This window comes from Agelaius tricolor, unplaced genomic scaffold (genome assembly GCF_023055355.1).
Source record: "Agelaius tricolor isolate 1412-34295 unplaced genomic scaffold, bAgeTri1.0.p SCAF_17, whole genome shotgun sequence".
NCBI classification, from domain to species: Eukaryota; Metazoa; Chordata; class Aves; order Passeriformes; family Icteridae; genus Agelaius; species Agelaius tricolor.
The window spans coordinates 18,990,924-19,010,915 of record NW_027269277.1 but is presented as its reverse complement, the minus strand read 5'-3'; the positions used below and the strand labels follow the sequence as shown (position 1 = coordinate 19,010,915).

The 19,992-nt window shown below is 53.8% G+C and overlaps 2 protein-coding genes across 3 annotated transcripts; one reads left to right on the top strand and one right to left on the bottom strand.

Annotated features, from left to right (window-relative positions):
• Window positions 1–743: 743 nt before the first annotated feature.
• Window positions 744–4,102, bottom strand: LOC139597449 (DNA-directed RNA polymerases I and III subunit RPAC2-like). The gene is made up of 5 exons (XM_071442825.1): window positions 3,970–4,102; window positions 3,158–3,255; window positions 2,124–2,200; window positions 1,702–1,784; window positions 744–919 (listed from the first exon to the last, which is right to left on the bottom strand). Exons 1-5 carry the CDS (start codon window positions 4,003–4,005, stop codon window positions 872–874), a joined length of 342 nt encoding a protein of 113 aa, XP_071298926.1. The 5' UTR covers window positions 4,006–4,102; the 3' UTR covers window positions 744–871.
• Window positions 3,987–19,083, top strand: VAMP7 (vesicle associated membrane protein 7). 2 transcript variants are annotated; one of them, XM_071442824.1, is made up of 8 exons: window positions 3,987–4,117; window positions 8,569–8,724; window positions 10,272–10,329; window positions 10,832–10,969; window positions 14,474–14,564; window positions 14,840–14,907; window positions 16,366–16,458; window positions 17,326–19,083. In XM_071442824.1, the coding sequence occupies exons 2-8, from the start codon at window positions 8,579–8,581 to the stop codon at window positions 17,392–17,394; spliced, it is 663 nt and encodes a 220-aa protein (XP_071298925.1). In that variant the 5' UTR covers window positions 3,987–4,117; window positions 8,569–8,578; the 3' UTR covers window positions 17,395–19,083. The 2 variants fall into 2 exon arrangements, with proteins under 2 accessions (XP_071298925.1, XP_071298924.1); XM_071442823.1 differs by having other exon boundaries at window positions 4,011–4,117; window positions 8,566–8,724.
• The last annotated feature ends 909 nt before the right edge of the window (window positions 19,084–19,992 follow it).

Genomic DNA, 19,992 nt, shown 5'->3' with positions numbered 1-19,992 from the left:
GTCCTTGTGGTCATGTGGAGGTGGGAAAGGCAGTGGAGAAGGTCCAATCTCAGCTGGAAGAGCCACTAGAGCAAAGTAAAATATGGGAAAGGGCTCTCTCAAATTTATTATTGGCAATAATTCATCCCCCAGGTGATCTGCCAGCAGCTCTCAAGGCCAGGTTGGACAGGGCTTGGAGCACCCTGGGATAGGGGAAGGAGTCCCTGCCCATGGCAGGGGTGGGAGGAGAGGGAGTGGAGGTCCCTCCCAACCCAAATCAGTCTGTGACTGCAATCCATGTGATTCCATGTGACTGAGAATCCATGTGACTCCATTCTAATGTTCTTGCCAAAACTTCCAGAAAAACTACATGAAAAAGTTGTATTTATCAGGTTTTTGATGATTCTTTGCTGGTTTTCCCACATCTCTCTCTTTTCCTTCTTTGCCCCTTCTACCTTGTCATAGAAAAAAATGGAGAGAGGAAAAGGGGAGAAGAGACGAGACCTGCAATTAAAACATTCTCCAGGTGTTGGGGTGGGCTTTTAGCTTAACTTTCACTGAAATGCAAATGTTTTACAAATAAATCATAAAAGACAAATGGGTTTCAAGGAAAACAGAGACTGAGGAATATCAAGACCAGCCCATTTTCCTAATCTGTGGAGCAAAAATTTTCCCAAATTTCCCAATCTGTGGAGCAGTCTGTCTCCACGTTCTATGACCTTCCATCCCTGTGCTGAGCAGAACACATCATGAGCTCTGCAGCATTTAAATGAATAAACTTTATTATTAAAGAAAATACATTTTGCAGCAAAGTAATAAAAAAACAACAAAAAACCACCTTGTTTGGACACAGGGAATTCAACAGAGGTTACATCCACGCCATTCCCAAAGGCTACTGCATCTCCTCCTCCTTCTGTGCCCTGAACTCCTTCATGCTCCTCTGAAACAAAAGCACAAATGTCACCAACGTGTCCCTGGGGTGGCACAGAGCCACCACCCTGCTGTGCTGGGATTGCTCTGACCAGAGCCTGGAAAGGCTGGGAAGCTCTGACAGAGCTCCAGGTGCTTTTGGAAGTGACTGAGCTTTATAGTCACTCCAAGGGAAAGGGAGCCAGGCCATGCCATGGATCAGGCAGAGCCTGGCCAAAAAACCTCCCAGGTTCTCCTGCCAAAGGTGTCCCCAACACAGGCCTCAGCCTCCCACTCTGGGATCAAGGGACAGAACTGACCCTGAGCTCCCCAGGAATGGCCCAAGGGACAGAACTGACCCTGAGCCCTCCAGGAATGGCCCAAGGGACAGAACTGACCCTAAGCTCCCCAGAAATGGCCCAAGGGACAGAACTGACCCTGAGCCCTCCAGAAATGGCCCAAGGGACAGAACTGACCCTAAGCTCCCCAGGAATGGCCCAAAGGACGGAACTGACCTAGAACTCCCCAGGAATGGCCCAAGGGACAGAACTGACCTAGAACTCCCCAGGAATGGCCCAAGGGACAGAACTGACCCTGAGCCCTCCAGGAATGGCCCAAGGGACAGAACTGACCCTGAGCTCCCCAGGAATGGCCCAAGGGACAGAACTGACCCTAAGCTCCCCAGGAATGGCCCAAGGGACAGAACTGACCTAGAACTCCCCAGGAATGGCCCAAGGGACAGAACTGACCCTGAGCCCTCCAGGAATGGCCCAAGGGACAGAACTGACCCTGAGCCCTCCAGGAATGTCTCACCTCAAAGGTGTTGAGCACGTGTTGGCAAACACCCATCAGGTCATTCAGCCCTTTCCGGAATGGCTCCACAGCAGGAAGGGCCCCTTTGGGAAAAGATGGATTAAGGGACATGGGAGGTGGCTGGGGGCAGTCCTTACCTCCCTAGGGGTGTGCCCCCTCCCCAGCCCCACAGCTTGGGGGGCCAGGGCTGCTCCCAGCCAGCCCAGGTGCCTGGAGGCAGGGATCCTGCTTCCACTGCAGCCAGAGCAGAATTCTGGGAGCAGCCTCTGAGGCTCAGCAAAGGGGCTCAGCACTGCAGTGCCTGGCAGAGGGCAGGGAGAAAGGGCTTTTCTTTATTTAACAGACTGCTGGGAAGCTGGCATGAGCAGGGGGAATTCCATAAGCACAGGGTCCAAGCCATGGAGGGACAGCCCCAGGCTCACCTCTGGTCTGAATCCTGAAGTTGATCTTGCTTTCTGAGGGGTGTGTGATGCAGTAGCCACAGAACTCCACGTCAGGGCTGCAGGAGGGCAGCAGGAGAGAGGAGAGAGGAGAGGGAGCAGTGAGACCCAGGCCAATCCATGGCAAATCCCAGGGAAGTCAGAGGCTCAGGGCATGCCAGGCCTGCTGGGGCTCTGGATGTTTCCAGAATGACTTAGGGGAGGGATGTGCCGAGGGGAAACTCCCTGTGTGTCCTTGTTCCCTCACACCCATCTCTCTCTGAGCTGAGCTGGAGCTCTGCAGGGCAAAGACATGGCTGGCACCACAACCAGAGCAGTGCCAGCTCTGCAGATCCAAACACAGGATCCTGGATGCTTGCAATTCTCTCTGTAAGCAACCTGCTGCTGCCCTGCTGCTGCCAGAGGCTGAGTGGTCCAGGGCACTGGAGGAGCTCCCAAAATGTTGCAGGGCCTCTCTCTCCAGCTGAGCTGAGTGCTGGGGCTTTGCCCCCACTTTGGCCAGCAGCTTCTTTTGTGTTGTCACAGTGATTTATCAGAGGGACCTTAAAGGCCACCCAGTCCCAGCCCCTGCCATGGGCAGGGACACCTTCCACTGCCCCAGGGTGCTCCAGGGTGCTGTCCAGCTGGTGGGACAGTTCCAGGGATGGGAAATCCACAGCCTCTCTGGGCAGCAAACAGAGTCCAGGACCCGGTTACTCCTCCAGCTGCTCAGGAGGGACTGAAAGCCCTGGGCTGAACTTAACTTGTGCTCCTGGGCAGGGGAGGGTGTGGGGGGAAGCTCAGGAGAGGCTGGCCAGGCCCTTTAAGGGCTGTTGGTGCTCTCAGAGTCCTGACACAGCCCAAGGAAAAGGAGGAGCAGCAGGTGGGAGCAGGGCTCCATGTCTGACAGAAAGGCTGGAAGGGTGTGCACAGAGGGGATTTGGGATGGTTTGTCTCATCCCAGGGACAGCTGAGGTGTGGATCAGTTGGGAGAAGGCCGGAGCAGGGCATGGATGTCCCTCAGAGGCCCCACTCACTTCTTCATGACCATGTAGCGCAGGGAGTTGCCCAGGGTGTGATCCTCGTCGTGCAGCACGAACGTGACGCAGTTCCCGTCCGTCCCATCCGCCTGGATCTGTCACCAGTGCGAGAGGAGAGAAGCTGTGACCTCCCTGAGGTAGGGGACACCTGAAGGGTGAGGCTCAGCTCCCGTGCTCAGCTTCCCAGAGTAGCTGGGAGGGCTGCAGGTCTCGCTGGGCCACCTCTGGTGCTGCTGTGGGACCAAAACACCTTCAGAGAGGAGGGAAAGCTCCAAAATTCCACCTAGTTTTAAACTAGGGTTTTAAACAGCTGCTGCTGTTCACCACAGGATGATGACAGGGTGTCCCTTGGAGCCACCCTGACATGATTTGTCCTGATGCCGAAGCCACCCCACCACACGAGAGGGTGCCCTACCACTAAGCCAGGCTTGGGAACGACAGAATCATGGAATCAGGGAATCATTTGGGCTGGAAAAGCCCTGCAAGAGCACCAAGTCCAACCATCCCCCAGCACTGCCAAGGCCACCCCAACCCATGTCCCCAGGTACCACATCCACACGGCTTTGAAATCCCTCCAGAGACGGGCACTCCACCACTGCCCTGGGCAGCTGTGCCAGGCCGGACAGCCCCGTCCATGAAGGAATTTCCCCTAATATCCAACCTGAGCCTCCCTGGCACAACGTGAGGCTGCTTTTCATCGGGAGCAGGGCCCGGCCCCCGCTCCACCTCAGGGAAGGAAGGGAGGGAGCGGGGCCCCCCGAACCCGACCCTGACCCCGATCCCACCCCCCGCTCCCGGTGCCCCCTCACGGTTTCCAGCACGGGCCCGCTGCCGCTGCCGGCCATGGCGGTTCCGGGCCGCAGCTCCGGGCTCCCGGCGGCCCCGCGGCCGGAAACGCGTCGGGGCCGGGCCGGGCCGGGCGGGGCCGAGCGGGGCCGGCGGGGCCCGGGAGCGCCGGTGAGAGCGGGGGGCCGGGGCGGCCCGGAGCTGGGCTGGGTTGGCCTGGGCCGGGCCGGGCTGGGCTGGGCGTTCGGGTGCGGGGGTTCCGGCCGGGCGCAGCCCCAGCCCCAGCCCCGCGGGCCGCAGGCGCTGCCGGCGGGAGGAGGCCGCGCTCGGCACCGGGAGCGGGACACGGGCACGGGGGGCACGGCGGGTGACCGGGGATTACCGGGGTGTTATTGGTGTGTCACGGGAAAGCTGCGGGCCTGGTACTGCTGTGGTACCGGCCTGTTACCGGGGGCGTTACCGGCATGTTACTGGGATGTTATTGGTGTGGTACTGGGATGTTTACCGGGGGTGGTGCCGGCATGTTACTGGGGTGTTACATCACTGTGTTACTGGTGGGTTTTTGCCGTGTTACTGGGATGTTACTGGTGGGTTATTGGGATATTATTAATGTTACTGGCGTGTTATTAGTGTACTGCTGGCCTGTTACCGGAGGTGTTACTGGCATATTACTGGGGTATTACTGGGGTGTTATATCACTGTGTTACTGGGGTGTTACATCTCTCTGTTATTGGTGTATTACTGGGGTGTTACATCTCTGTATTACTGGGTTATTTTTGGGGTGTTATATCACTGTGTTACTGGGATGTTGCTGGGGTGTTATTGCCGTGTTACCAGCCTGTTACCGGGGCTGTTACCAGCATGTTGTTGGGATGTTATTAGTGTGGTACTGGCCTGTTACTGGGGTATTATTGGTGTGTTACTTGCTTGTTACTGGGGTGTTACCCGTGTATTACCGGCGTGTTATTGAGGTGTTACTGGTGTGTCTGGGGGTGGATGGCATTGCGGATGTAGCACTGCAGGGGTTAATTAGTTAATTAAGCACAGGTGTGCTGGTGGGGGGTGCAGGGAGGCTGAAGGGAGTCGGGCCCTGCTCCCCGGGAGCAGCCGCAGGATGACGGGATGTGGCTGTGCCAGGGAGGCTCAGGTGGGATAATGGGAACATTCTGGCCTGGACGGGGCTGTCCGGCCTGGCACAGCTGCCCAGGGCAGTGGTGGAGTGCCCGTCCCTGGAGGGATTTCAAAGCCGTGTGGATGTGGCACTTGGGGACAGGGGTTGGGGTGGCCTTGGCAGTGCTGGGGGATGGTTGGACTTGGTGCTCTTGCAGGGCTTTTCCAACCTCAACAATTCCCTGATTCCATGCTTTGGGCTGCACGTGTTCCCTCTTTAGAGAGCTGCTTACTCAGTCACTGTGGTGTTGCGTGTCCTTACTCCCCTGCAATGCTGCCTCCAAAGGTGATGGGGTGTGGATTGATTTCCTTGGTGATTTGTTTCCCTAGTGATGCAATGGGGGCACCTGAAGTAAATTCTGTGTGCAGAAGGGAGGCTGAACTTGGGATCAGTTGGAGCACAAATGTTGCAATTCTCAGGTTCAAAATGAACAGGAGAGCCCCAGGACTTCATGGTGGAATATTCTGTAATGAAATAATGATTTTTCCAGCTGCCCAGCAGAGGTTAAAGGGAAGCTCAGGCTGCTTTCTGCTGAGCTCACCCTGCTCAAACGATCTCTTTATTGCAGCAGTTTGCAACTCGCTGGGTTGCAACACCTCCCCTTGTTCCCTTATTCTGTGCCTAAACGGCAGCGTGGTGCCCTTTGCTTTCTGGTAAGAGGATTTCTGCAAGTGCAGGCAGGGACCTTCCCTGGCTCACTGGCACTAAGCTGGGAATCTTCTGGGCCAGAAGAGTGGCTGGAAAACAGTAAATCATCCTTACAGGAGTTCTAAACATCATGCTGGGACTGAGCCTGTGTTTCTGATGTTCCTTAAGAGGTTTTTCTGTGCCCTTGTATTGGGAGGGAATTGTTCCCTGGCACAGGTGCCCAGAGCAGCTGTGGCTCCCCCTGGATCCCTGGCAGTGCCCAAGGCCAGGCTGGACAGGGCTTGGAGCAGTGGGAGGTGTCCCTGCCATGGCAAGGGTGGCTATGGATGGGCTTTGAGATCCCTCCCAACCCAAACCATTCTGGGTTTCTAGGATGCCTCAGTTCAGTCCCCAGAGGGACCTCAGGCAGCAGCTTGTGCATCTTGCAGGGTCTTTTTGGAAGGTTTGGTCTTGGCTGCTTCCAGCTGTGTAATGTTGTAAGTTTAGGTAGGAAAAAGTTCAGCAGAGGGGTTGATTCGAAGGGATTTCATTCCTGACTGCTGTAACTGCTGAGGAAGGACGTTCTGTGGCAGTTTAACAGATTTGTGTCACTAACAGGAGTAACACAAGGCTGGTACAGGCTGCTCAGGGAGGAAAATGCTCCTGGTTAATGTCTTCTACTTCATTTAACCCCTTCTGCTCAGAGCTGGGGCTGGTGTTCCTGCCAGGCACAGAGCTCCTGTGTCCTGAGCACGATGAGGGGCAGGAATTTGGGGAGTCAGGGCTGTGAACTCGGGGAGTTGAGGGTGTGAACCCCAGGAGGGAGAGCCAGGAACTCAGGGAATTGAGGTCTGTGGGATCCTCCAGTGCCAGTGAGTGCCACCTCACTGCTGCTGCTGCTGAGGTGTCACCTCAGGTTCCACAAAATCCACTTTTAAAAGAGCAGAGATCTGTGGGAATTGTCTAAACCCTTCACAATCCTCAGCTGGGGCTGCATTTGTTGAGGTATCTGTGTGTGTGGGGGCTCTGTACCCCGAGTCTCAGCTGTCCTTGCAGGGCAAGGGGAGGGTTTGGGATGTGTTTTCTGCTGCAGCTGCTCCTTTCTGTGGCTCCTGGGTGACTGCAGAAGCAGACAGTGGTTTCCTGGTGCTGGACACTCAGCTGATTGCTCAAGAGGTGTTTGTGATTCCAGGCTGTGCCCTGCTGTTGCTCCATGGGCCTGGGACAGCCCTGGGCTGGCCAAACCCTCTGTGTCCAGTGGCTCTGCAGGGACAGGAGGGTGCAGTGAATTCCCTGGGCTGAGTTAGCTCACAATATTATTTAAGACAGGAGCATTTTGACCTGAAAATGCGCCAAAGTGGAGATTACTCAGAGCTGAAACATAAAGGAGTAAGCAATTCCTTGGAAGCTTCCTGCAGGAGCCAGCATCTCTGCCTGAAGAGCAACCAAGGCAGAAACCAGACCCTACAAGTTTATGAGGATGAAAGAAAACTAAACCTTGGATAAGTGCCATGAAATGCTGCTCACAGCAGAGGGAAGGGCAACCCCCACAGCCAGAGCAGCTGGGGCTGCCCCTGGATCCCTGGCAGTGCCCAAGGCCAGGCTGGACACTGGGGCTGGGAGCACCTGGGACAGTGGGAGGTGTCCCTGCCATGGGGATGGTCTTGAGGTCCCTTCCAGCCCCAACCATTCCATGGTTCTGTTCCCCTTGGCAGTGCTCCCAGGTGGTTGTGTGGAGTCTGTCTTGTGAGTAGATCCATGACTTTGTCCTTTTCCTCTCCAATGCTGGGCTCAGACTGTGGGAGGTTTGGAGATGCTCTGGTTGGTGCCAAGCCTGGATCTGTGGGACTCAGCCTGCCCAGGTGAGCCCTGCTGGGGTGGTGGTTGGATCTCCCTTCATGGCCTTGTTAATCCAGAAGAGATCCCTAATTCTCACCAGGCAGTGCCAGGGGGATGGAAAATCTGGGTCCAGAAGCCCAGGCAGCCCTGCTGCTCTGTGGCTGTTCCCAGAGAGCTCTCCTGGGGCTTCAGGAGAGCTCTGTGCACAGAAGAGAGCAGGTAATAAGCAGGGCCTAAGCACAAAGTGAAAAATGAGATTTTTGGGTTTTGCAGGGTCCAAAGTCGTTCTAAGTCCTTGCTGAGCAGAAAAGAGGCTTATGGATGTGCAGGATGAGCAGGGCAGCTGGCCCAGCTGGGCTCTGACATGTGCTCCGTGTGTTAGATCTGGCTCTGGCCATAGATTAATGTGCTGATACTTGAGCTGATTAAGAGTGTCCCTTTCTGTGGCAGCAGGGGTGTTTTTCCAGCTCTGGAGACTTAGGGAATCCCACAATGGTTTGGGTTGGAATGGAGCTTGAAGCTCATCCAGTTCCAACTCCCATCACCTTCTGCTATCCCAGGTGGCTCCAAGCCTCATCCAGCCTGGCCTTGGCCCCTTCCAGGGATCCAGGGGCAGCCCCAGCTGCTCTGGCTGTGGGGGTTGCCCTTCCCTCTGCTGTGAGCAGCATTTCATGGGACTTTTCCAAGGTTTAGTTTTCTTTCACCCTCATAAACTTGTTGGGTCTGGTTTCTGCTCTTCAGGTAGAGATGCTGGCTCCACAGCTTCTCTGGACAGCCTCAGCTTTGCAACCCTCACAGGGCACAGAGGTGATGAAAACCCTTTTTCTAGAGGGTTTTGTGTCATTGGGAGCAGAGCTAAAAGGGGAAATGAGAGAATGTGGTGGTTGTGATGTCCTGGCTGAGTCCTGCCCCTGTCCTGGTCCCTGTGCCAGGGGACAGTGTGCAGGTGCCCCCAGTGCTGATGTCCCTGTTTTGTCCCCAGCAGGAGAGCAGCCATGGCCATCCTGTTTGCAGTGGTGGCGAGGGGCACCACCATCCTGGCCAAGCACGCCTGGTGTGGGGGGAACTTCCTGGAGGTCACCGAGCAGATCCTGGCCAAAATCCCATCTGAGAACAACAAACTGACCTATTCCCATGGCAAGTGAGTAACTCCTCTCCTGGGGGACTGTGGGGATGCATGAGGGCAGGGACAAACTGGGTGGGGTGTGTTTGGGGGTTTTTCTGTGATTCTGCAGTTTCTTTCCATCCAAATTCCCATTTGATGGAATGTGCCACCAGCTCAGTAGCTACTTCTGTCCCTCAGAACTCTGCAGCATAACCAAGATTTGAGTTCAGCTCCAGCAGCAGCACAAAGCAGTTGATACAAAATCAAATTTTTCATTTTAATACAATTCCAAAGTGAGCTGGAGGGTGCCCAGGTGTGGAATCTTTGGAGTTTGGCTTCTGGAAGCTTCCCCTGGATTTTCTGAGGCTTGAACGTGGCTTTAGGTGAAACTGTCACCCTTCCTGGGGGCTTGGAGAGAAGCTGTGCTCACAGATCACATCTTGAGCTGCCCCAGATCTAGTCTGCAGGACAGAGGGGTTTTTCCCAGGATTTTCCCAGCTCTCTGAACCCTTGGTCAGTGGTGGTAGGACAGGGAGTAGATGCTTCATCATCTGTGACTTCCTGCACGTGGGAAGTAGGTGAGTCAATAGGAACAAACTAGAACAACTGTGGAAAAAACAGATTTAGAGGTGTTGGAGCCCAGTCCAGCTCTTTTTTTGGAATTGGCAGCATGGCTGGATCATCTCTGGTGCCCAAGCTGTTGTGTCAGAGCTGTTCTGAGGATGCAGAACTGGGCTGGGCTTCCCACATGCTCAGGAGCACAGCAGTCCCTGGGGGAGATGTTCTGGAGGCAGTGCCTGCTCTGGAGTCTGACACACCTTGGATGCTGCAGCTCTTCTCTCCTGCTGGAATTTTAAGGATAAATTTGAATATTTTAAGTTATTCCTTTAAAATAACTTTGCCTTGAGTGCTGTTCAGCCAAGTGGAAAGCTGAGTTTCAGGAGTGCTGTGGGGCATTTTTGGAGGTAACTGGGCAGAATGTGGGAGCTGTGAAGCTTGATGAGCACTTGGAGTTGTTCCTCCTGTCTGGAGCCTCCCAGGGATCTTCTGCCTCCCAGCCTATAGGCTGAGAAACTCCCTGGGTTCTGTCCAAGATAGTTCATCCTGTTCTGAAACAGGAAAAACTTGAGTTTCTTTGAACTTTGAACTCCTTAAATTCATTTAATGAGTTCTTTTTGTTTCTAAGAACTTCTGAGTCTTTTGTATAAATCTCCAAGGAAAAACAGCCCTCTGGCATCAGGAATTCTTGGGTTTCTCTCTCTCTGCTCTTGGCCTCTCTGAGGAATCTACAGGGTGGTACCAGACAAGTTTCACCCCCTCTTTCCAGGAGAGTTGTGGATGTGCAAGGATTTTTGAACGTTTTTATAGGAACAGACCTTCAAAGCAGAGACCTGTGCCCCAGCCTCACTTCCCTGGACATTTACCTTGGACGTGTTCATCTGTGCCAGCTCCATAGAGTAACTGGGATTTTCTCTTGCCAGCCCCCAAAGGCCCCACAGGCAGCATTGTCTCCTGGAAAATGAAATTCTGGAAATGTGTCAGCTTCCAATGACGTTTTGTTTGTTCCTTTCAATTTCCTGCAGTTACCTGTTCCATTACATCTGCCAGGACAGGATCATTTACCTGTGCATCACAGATGATGTGAGTATTGGGGACACAGCTACAGCCTTGGGAAATTGGGCAATTTTGGTTTTGATGTGGCAGTTATTAGTGAGGGCTGCTCTGAGGTGCCTTTTCACCCTCTGGAGCTGCTGTAACTTCGGTTACAGCTTTGAGCTCAGCCCAGAGCTCACATGGGAGTTGTGGCATGGTTTGGGTTGAGAGTGACCTTCAAAACCATCCATTCCAACCCTGCCATGGGAGGGACCTTCCAGTCCCATGGGTTGGGAGTTCTGGGGTGAAGCTCTTGGCTTTGCCCAGTTTCTGTCTCAGTGCAGGGGGTTGGTGGTGCAGAGCCCACTCCAGCTGCCAGTGGAATTTGCCTGGTGCTCCTGAATTCTGGGAGTGCTGCAGGAAATGCTCCCGCTGAGTGCAGGAGTGGAGCTGGCCCAGCCCCGGGGCTGCCAGTGCCCCAGCCAGAGCTGGAGTGCAGCCCCCAGCCCTGGGGCTGCTGTTGCTGACTGTGTGTGCTCTCTGCTGCCAGGACTTTGAGCGCTCCCGAGCCTTCACGTTCCTGAACGAGATCAAGAAGCGGTTCCAGACCACGTACGGCTCGCGGGCACAGACTGCCCTGCCCTATGCCATGAACAGCGAGTTCTCCTCTGTGCTGGCTGCACAGCTGGTGAGGCCCTGAGCTCCCTGGCAGCCCAGCCTCCCCAGAAACCCTCCTCGGGTGGCCTTGGGGGTGTCTTGCCTTGGAAAACCAGGAGTCTGCTGAGGAAGGCAGGAGCCTCCCCTGACATGGAAAATGTAAACCCCCCCCCTCCAAATTGCTATACATTTTAAATTAAGGGGCTCTCAGGCAAAAAATAAGGGAGCAGGAATAACAGTTCTTTGCTAGGGAAGAAAATAAAAAGATAAAATAAATGCAGTAAACTAAACCAACACTGACAGAGTCAGAACACAACCTGACACCCTGTGGGTCAGGGTGCTGGCAGCAGTCCCATTGGAATTGTGGCTCAGCCCTCCTGCAGTGTCAGGGCTGGTTCTGCTGGAGCAGGGATCCTGGAGAAAGGTGCAGTCTCTTCCTCTGAAGATCCAGGGGCAGAGGCAGCTGCTGTTCCTCTGGGAAATCCAGTGTGTGACCGTGTTCACAGGGGTCTGAGGATGAGGGAAGAGATGAGAATGTTGACTCCATGTTTCAGAAGGCTGATTTATTATTTTATGATATATATTATATTAAAACTATACTAAAAGAATAGAAGAAAAGATTTCATCAGAAAGCTGGCTAAGAATAGAATAGGAAAGAATGATAAAAGCTTGTGTCTTGGACAGAGTCTGAGCCAGCTGACTGTGATTGGCCATTAATTAGAAACAACCACATGAGACCAATCACAGATGCACCTGTTGCATTCCACAGCAGCAGATAATTATTGTCTACATTTTGTTCTTGAAGCTTCTCAAGAGAAAAAAATCTTAAAGATTTTTCAAAAAATATCATAGCTACATTCTGACACCCTGTAGGTCAGGCTGTTGGCAGCAGTGCCATTGGAATTGTGGCTCAGCCCTCCTGCAGTGTCAGGGGTGGCTCTGCTGGAGCAGGGATCCTGGAGAAAGGTGCAGTCTCTTCCTCTGAAGATCCAGGGGCAGAGGCAGCTGCTGTTCCTCTGGGGAATCCAGTGCAGAAGCTGTGCTGGTGTTCCAGAATCTCAGATTACATCCAGGCAGGAATGCTTGGCTCCTCCTCTGGGCTCACATCTCCCAGTGGGATGCTGTAGCTCTTATCAGCCATGCAGAGACATTCAATGGCTGTTATCAGCAGGTGTCCCCCAGAGGGAGGAGTGGGTGTGGGAGAGATAAGGAAAACTGCCCACTTGACAGAAGACAACTGCCATACAGATGGCAAATAGATACAATTTGCTTCACAATCCAGGACAGGGGGATTTGAGGTGTCCCTTGCATTAAAGATGAGGTGTCCTGGGAATGGTGGCTTTAGGGCTGTCCCCAGCCTGTGGTCTGTGTCCCCAGGCTCTCAGAGCTCTGCTGGGGCTGTTCTCCAGGGAGGCCTTGGCTCTTTTGCTGTTTATCCCATGGAAGGAAGGAGCCAGGTTTGGGGGTGTCACAGCTGCAGGAGGAGGGGCCCTTTGTGGGCACAGCAGAGCCCTCCCCAGTGCAGGAATTGTGGAGCAGTCCCAGCTGGACCAGTTGTGTGGTGGCTGCAGGGTGAGGCCAGGGCTCTGAGGGAGGATTTGCACCTGTGCTGCTCCTGCCTGAAGTTTGCACTGGAATTTGGGGCTGTGCAGGTGGTTTGGAGCAGGGAGAGTCACAGGAGCTCGTTCCAGGAGCTGCTCCTTGCCTTCCACAGCAGGGGGAGAGCAGGGAATAGCAATGCCAGTGCAAAATGAATAGGATTAACTTCCTGTGTGTGAGGAAGGAGCTTTTCCTCCAGGCTTTGCTGTGTGGGGACTGAAACTACCCAAAGTGCTGACTCATCACTTTATAAGCTCTTCAGGGCTGGAATAAGCTGGAATTGCCTTATCAGAAAGGCCAGGCTGTCTTGGGAGCCATGGGGCTGATATTCCTCTAAAATCCCAACCTTTCCATCTCCCTGAGCACAGGAGGAGCTGCCTGCCTGAGCTTTTCCACATTGCTGGGATGCAGGATCAGCTGAGGGGAGTTGAGTGCTGACAGAGCCCTTCCCTGCCCTGATCCCATGGGATGTGAGGGCTGACATTCCCTGCTGGGGTGGCCTCCAGGAGGTTCCTGTGTGAGGCAGAGATCCAGCCCCAGCTCAATGCAGCACTCAGATAATCCTGGAGAGGGAGGCTGTGCTTCCAGTAAAACCAGTGCCCAGCTTTGACTGTGGCCAGCCTGAAACCTCCTGGGAATCTCCCCCTGAGGAGAAGGTGGAGGAGGAGGAGCTGCTGGATTTGGTGCTGTCACCACGAGTTGTGACTGCCCAGGTGGGGGTGGCAGTGTCAGACTCTGGCTCCCTGTGCTGTCAGAAATTGAACTCCTAACCAGAAGAAAATCAGGATTTAAGCAGCTACGTGGGTGATCATGGAGCAGAGCGGTTGTGATGTGAACAGTGACTAAAATCCATGCAGGAATAACAGAGCTCAGTTCCCTGATGCTGACTGGCCTTGGATCCTGCAAGCCCTCAGGCTCCTTTAGCCTGCTGTTGGCTCATGCTGCTCTCACCCACCCCGAGCTGTGCAGTCACCAGAGGATCCCTGGGATCCCCAAACTGGGGGAACAGTCTGAGAGAAGTCCCTGTCAGTTGTGAAGGGAATGGAGAGGGAGGGATGACAGGAATGGTGCTCAGGATAAACACCAGAGGGGCTGGCAGCAGCAGAGCTGTCAGTGAGGGCTCAGCTGTACCCAGGAGGTGACAGGGCAGATCCTCTGGGATGGCTCTGGGACATGGGATGGCTCCTGGCTCCTCCATTCCTTTGGGGACAGCAGTCAGGCCACTCAGACTGGCCACCTTCTCCATCTGGTGTGGTGTTCCCAAGCTGTTGGCTTCTTGAGGCTCCTGTTTTCCCTGGCTCCTGGTTTTTGAGGCTCCTGTTTTCCCTGGCTCCTGGTTTTTGAGGCTCCTGTTTTCCCTGTTCTTGCAGGAATGTGCCCCGTGTTGACGGAGTGACCAAATTATTCTTTGTCTGCTTACAAAGGCAAAAACCCAAAAGTTTCTCTTCTCAATTTAGTAAAAGGGCACCCATAAAACCTTTAAGACTTCACCTCAGACCTAGAGCTACCCAATTCGCCAGAAGCCAAGAGGTCCTCCTCAGTAATTCACTAAAAAAAAAAGAAAATAAAAGAAATAATCACTTAGAGTGTTTTAATAAGAGTACAAATCTCTTACCCGTAACTCAAGTTTTTCTCTATAAGAAAATAACAAAATAATAAAAGGCAAAATAACAAAAGACAAAATAAACAAGTTTTTCTCTATATTTTGCCTTTTGTTATTTTGTTATTTTGCCTTTTATTACACTTCATTAAACTATTTATTATCTTTGTTATTTTGCCTTTTTTAAAACCTTTTTCTGTTTCCAACCCAACCTCCAAAACCATCCTACTAATTTTAAACCATTCCAAGTAGCAGAGTTATCTCAAGTGTAACAAATTCCTCTTAGAGCTCATAAGACCAAGCTCAAGGAGTACAACATGATGTTCTCTGTTGCAGAAATACCACTCAGAGAGCAAGGGCCCGGACCAGGTGGCAGAGACACAAGCCCAGATCGATGAACTCAAAGGGATCATGGTCCGGAACATAGGTACTGCTTCCCTGGGAAATGCTCTCTGCACCTGCTTTCATTTGGGGATTGGCTGTTGCCAAGTCTGACCACTCAAAATAGAGGGTGAGATCTGGAATTGAGCAGAATTCAGAATGCAGCCTGTGTGATGTGGGGCTGTTCTCTAAGGCCCTGGTTATCCCAGGAAGGCTGGAAGCTGCAGCCAGGAGCTCCTGGCTTGGGTTTGGGTGTTGGGAGCAGCTTTTTGCTCTGGGGATTTCACCTTCAGAGCTGGATTTTTTGTCTCTTGTCTCCAGACCTTGTGGCACAAAGAGGAGAGAAGCTGGAGCTGCTGATTGATAAAACAGAGAATCTTGTGGATTCGGTGAGTCTGGGGAAGTCCTGGGAGTGGGGAAGTTGTGTTCCTGCACCAGGGAGGTGGGGACAGCTCCTGGAGACACTTAAAGGGCACAGAGGAATTGAGGCCTGCAGGGAATCCTTTCCCCTCCAAGCTGTTTCCCAGCTGCTTCCCAGTTTGGGAAAGCTCCAACCCTGCTCCCTGTGCCACAGCCAGCCAAGGGTGACACATCCCTGTCCTCATCCCTTGTGTCCAAGGTGGGGAAGACCCTCTCGTTAAATGCAGTGATAGGAGAGATAAAATCACAATTTACACTTCCCTGGCCTTCAGCCAGGCTGCAAATAAACTGGAAAATGTGCATCTGTGGAGTTGTTCTGATACCAGCAGGGAAAGTGTGGCTGATTTCAAATTAAAAAAGCTGAGTTGTTGCATCTAAATAATCTTTAAAGACTCTGGAGCTTCTTGGAGTGTTTCTGAGGAAGCGAAGACTAAAAAAACCCCAAATTAAAGTAATTATAAAGCACAGTTATCTAGCAAAGTGCTGTGCACTCTGGAAGCTTTTTGTCTTTCCTTTGGGAATCCCTGGCCCTGGCTCAGCATCCTCCTCTGCAGCATCCTGGCTCGGTGCCCAGCTCCTGTGGCATCCAGTCCTGGGGCTGGGAGAGTGCCAGGAGCTCCTGTGTGTGGCTGTGGGGATCCAAACATCCCTGAGCTGTCCCAGAGCCCTCCTGCTCTGGAGGGCAGCAGAGGTGCCAGGAGTTTATCCAGCAGGGAGCAGTCCTGCAGCTCCCAGGTGTTCAAACCTTCCCCTGTCCTCAGGTGGTGGCAGGGCTGAAAGCTCAGGTAAAGCTTTAGGGAAAGGGACTGGGATCCCTTCACCAGCTGGGCTGAGCTCATGGAGGAGCTGGCCCAGGGAGTGCAGGCTTTTGGAAAGCACAGGGAGATGGAAGGATGGAACATCCTTCAGTGGGAATGTCCACAGCCCAGGAGGAAGCATCCCTGGAGATCCAGGGCTGGTGTTCTTCACCTTGGGAATGTACCCCAAGGCAGAACTGCAGCTCCCAGGATGCTGCAGCCTCAGGAGGGTGGTTTGTAGGAAAAGCAGGCACTGCCCAGTGGGAGGAGCTGCTGGAGTGGCTGCTCCCAGGGGCAGGTGCATCCTGCCTGAGCTGTGTGGGAATGGCTGCACTGACCCAGCCTGGGGGCATTGGGGCCATTTGGTGCCCAAACCCTATTGTGAATGCATGAAATTGCAGGGTACAGAGAGGACACTTGGGATGGGACAAGCTTTCCATAACAGGTTACCCAGAGCAGCTGGGGCTGCCCCTGGATCCCTGGCAGTGCCCAAGGCCAGGTTGGACACTGGGGCTGGGAGCAGCTTGGGACAGTGGGAGGTATCCCTGCCATGGCAGGGGTGCCACTGGATGAGCTTTAGATTCCTTCCAACCCAATCCATCCTGGGATTTCCCTTGTTTTCCCTTGCAGTCAGTCACTTTCAAAACCACCAGCAGGAACCTTGCCCGAGCCATGTGTATGAAGAACCTCAAGCTCACCATCGTCATCATCATCGTGTCCATTGTGAGTGTGCAGCCTGGTGCTGCTGTGCCAGGCTGAGCCCCTGGAAACTCCAAACCCCTGTCACTGTCCTGGGATCTTTGTGTGCCCAGCTCTGCCTGGGAGGGCAGAACCAGGGCAGGGCCTCCTGATGGGCTTGTATGAGGAGAGGGTGAAGGGCCTGGGCAATCAGGACTGCAGGGAGTGCCTGGGGGGGCTCAGCCTGGAGAAGAGGAGGCTCAGGGGGGACCTTCTGGCTCTACAAGCACCTGGAAGGAGGTTGTGATGGGGTGGGGATTGGCCTCTTCTCCCAGGCAAGTGGGGAAATGGGCTCAGGTTGCACTGGGGGGGTTAAGGTTGGATATTAGGAAAAATTCCTTCCCTGACAGCCCAGGGCAGTGCTGGGGTCACCATGGAGGGGTTCAGAAAAGAGTGGATGTGGCACTTTGTGACATGGTTTGGTGGATGTGGGGGGATTTGATCAAAGGTTGGACTCGATGATTGTGGAGGTCTTTTCCCACCTTTGTGACCCTCTGAGGGGAGATGGGGACACCCTGACCAGGAGCTGCCCCTGCTTGCCCCAGGAGCAGCTGAGGTGCCCTGCTTGAGCTGGGCTGGCTTTTGAGCTCTCAGTCCTGGTGGGATCTTGTTCTGTGACTCTGAATTGGCTTTTTTGGTGTGACGGTTCCCCTCCAGCTGTGAGGACTCTGGATGGAGCAACTGCAGGGTCAGGGTGGGAAGCACTGTGTCACCTCCATGGGGACACTTCTCAGCTGCAGGGGTGTGGAGGGACAGGAGGGTGTTAGGTTCTTCAAGGCTTTGACCATCAGAGGTTTCCATGTCTGTGCTGTGGCAGTCAGTGAATGTTGGGAATCCCTCATCCCTCCCCAGGTGATCCTGTACATCATCCTGTCAGCTGTGTGTGGTGGCCTGGCCTGGCCCAGCTGTGTGCAGAAGTAACTGGAGCTGGAGCTGCTCACCAGGAGATGAGGCAGAGTGTGAAGAAGGAACCTCCAGAGTGACTCCTGCCTGTCACCACTGCCACCTTCCACCTCCCATCCCTCCAGGACTTCAGACTTTTTGCCTTAGCACCCAGACAGACCCAGCTGGTCGCTGCTCTGCAGCTGTGACCTCAAGAGTGGGCTGGGTGAATTACTTGAAAGGATTTTTGTGTTCCTTTTGCTGTCCCAATGCCACCCCTGCAGAGGGTTCTGTGCATGCTGGCCCCGTGTCCGTGTGGCTTTTCCTGGCTGGGGACAGGAGTGGCTGCAGCTCTCCCCCTGGGATGGAGCTGTCCCACAGAGAAGGTTCAGGGTGGGCTGGGTCAAACTAACGGGGACAGGTGGGTTTGGGGTCCCACAGAGCCTCTCCTGCACATCTGGCCACATCTGGTGGCTCCCAGTGCTGCACCATGGGGAGGTCACGGTGTCACCCTGGTAGGAACAAAAGGGGTCTGGGCTTTGTGCACTCGCAGGTGGAGGTGCTGCTGCTGGGGACACCTCCCTGTTCCTGCAGTGATCCTGCAGGCAGGAGGAGGGTGTGGGGTCACCTCAGGGTGTGCCATGGCTGCCTCTTCATCCTCACTTCTTCCTCATCTCCCCCTGGGCTGGAGGCTGAACGGACACAGCAATGGGGCTGGTTGCACACGGTTCAGGATCTGCTTCCTCACAGATGATTTCTCCTGCTCTTCTTTGGAGGCTGGACTGCAATGAGTATAATTCTGGCACTGGCTACGGTGAATTTGGGGCCAATCTGGTTTGCTGAGGTGCCAGGGAGCTGCTGCTTGTGCTTCTCCTGGAAGGTGTGCACTGAAACTGGAGGACAGACAAGTGGTGGAGTTGGTGGCTGGTGACTTTCTCCAAGGTCTGAGGGAGAAGGGCTCTGCCAGAGGATGAGCATTCTCCTGTGGGAGGATTTCAAACCAAACCCAAGGCTGGTAACCAAATGCAGGCTCAGGGGTGCTGTTTCTGTGCCAGCTGCACACCTCCATCCCAAGCCAGGCCTGGCTGAGGAGCTGGAGCTGCTGGGGCCTGGGAAAGGTCTGGGGGCACTTCTGTTGTGGAGCTGAGGGGCTCCTTTCCCAGGGAAAAAATGGAAACATGCTTCAGGGGGGAAGGAATCTGCTTTTGGCCCAGAGAAGTCGAGGGATGGAGGGGGAGGCTTCCTGTGCTGCCTGAGCTGGAGCATGGAGTTGGTGCCATGAGGTCCTGGTGACACTGGCAGGGTGGGGAGGTGGCTCTGCTGCTCCTTCCCGTGTGGCACTGACCATGGAGCTTCCCAGCAGGGCCCAGGTAAAGAGTTACAGTCTCCTTGGAACAGTGGCTCCTTTGGATTTGTCTTCTGCTAGGCTGAAGTTTCACCAAGGGCGATTGGCTCTTGATATCCATGAAGTGCCAGTGGCCACTGGCACCTGCTTCTCTTTCTGTTCTGAATGTGAAGTTGGAGCCCTCTCCCTGCAGCTCCTGCTCCTGCAGCCCCAGGTCCAGCTGTGCATGTTTTAGGGATTGTGCTGTACCATGTTCATTTGGATGATTTGTCTTATGTACAAACAATTTTTAAAGAAAATCCTTCCTTTCCTTCTCGAGGATGCACTGAGGCATTAGTGTAAAAAACCATTACCTTGATTTCAATAAAATTCCTGTACAGAAAGCAGAGTTCCATGGTTCTGTGGAACACCTACCTTAGGAATGCTCTGTGCTGATGCAGGGGGAGGTTTTGGAAGCAGGCTCATGCTTGGGGATGAGGGAGTTGGATTTCCTCTTGGACTTGAAGAAGTTGTTGGGAGTTGTTGAATGTTACCTCAGTTTGAGGCAAAGCTGCATTTTAATGGTATCAGCCAGGGCTTGGGATGATAGAGAATATTGGGAGCTGAAGTGAGATCACTTGGTGTGGGAACAGCTCAGAAAAACGAAAGGATAAAATTAAACTAACAGTTCCTGAGTGTGATGGTTCTGTCAGAGCTGTGCTGTGTTCCCTCCTGAAGTGGGACAGCCTCTCCCAAGTGCCCGTCAGCATCAGGTTTGTACTGGAAACACCTGGAAATCCAAACAAATCCAACCTCAGCACTTTCCTGCTGCTCTGCTCAGCGTGGAACTGCATCCAGTTCTGCATCTCCACAGCCAGCCAGGCTGGAAAACACAGAAACAATCCCACCTGCCTGAGTGGCTTTAACTGGGACGTAGCCTTCAACTAGTTAATATCTGACTCTTTCAGGACGTTTCTGTTCTGCACCTACTGTTACATGTCCATGGAGGAGCAGCAGCGCTTGACTCTGGTGAGTGGAGAAAGGCAGTGCCTGGAAAATCCACTTTGGAACACAGGGCACAGAAAAGGGAACAGAAGCCTCCAGTAACAGAAATCAGATGTTGCTGCTCTTTTACCTTTCTGTGCCCTGGGAAGATCAGTGTGAGCAGGGTCCAGCTGTGGCAGCAGGGAGAGGTCTCAGAAAAGTGTTCTGGATGAGGGAAGAGCCTCAACAGGGCAGTGCTGGCACCCCATGGAGCTTTATCAGGGTGGGAGGGACAGAGCAGCAGCTCCAGCTGAGCCTCCTGGGCCCCT

Excerpts from the sequence above, each read along its gene's own strand:
- LOC139597449 (XM_071442825.1), bottom strand. The coding sequence starts at position 4,005 with ATGGCCGGCAGCGGCAGCGGGCCCGTGCTGGAAACC. Across the intron at positions 3,256-3,969 it reads GCGGGCCCGTGCTGGAAACC|ATCCAGGCGGATGGGACGGA; the intron begins GTGAGGGGGCAC and ends CACTGGTGACAG. Across the intron at positions 1,785-2,123 it reads CTTCAGGATTCAGACCAGAG|GGGCCCTTCCTGCTGTGGAG; the intron begins GTGAGCCTGGGG and ends CTTTTCCCAAAG.
- VAMP7 (XM_071442824.1), top strand. The coding sequence starts at position 8,579 with ATGGCCATCCTGTTTGCAGTGGTGGCGAGGGGCACCACCATCCTGGCC. Across the intron at positions 10,970-14,473 it reads CTGTGCTGGCTGCACAGCTG|AAATACCACTCAGAGAGCAA; the intron begins GTGAGGCCCTGA and ends TCTCTGTTGCAG. Across the intron at positions 14,565-14,839 it reads GATCATGGTCCGGAACATAG|ACCTTGTGGCACAAAGAGGA; the intron begins GTACTGCTTCCC and ends TCTTGTCTCCAG.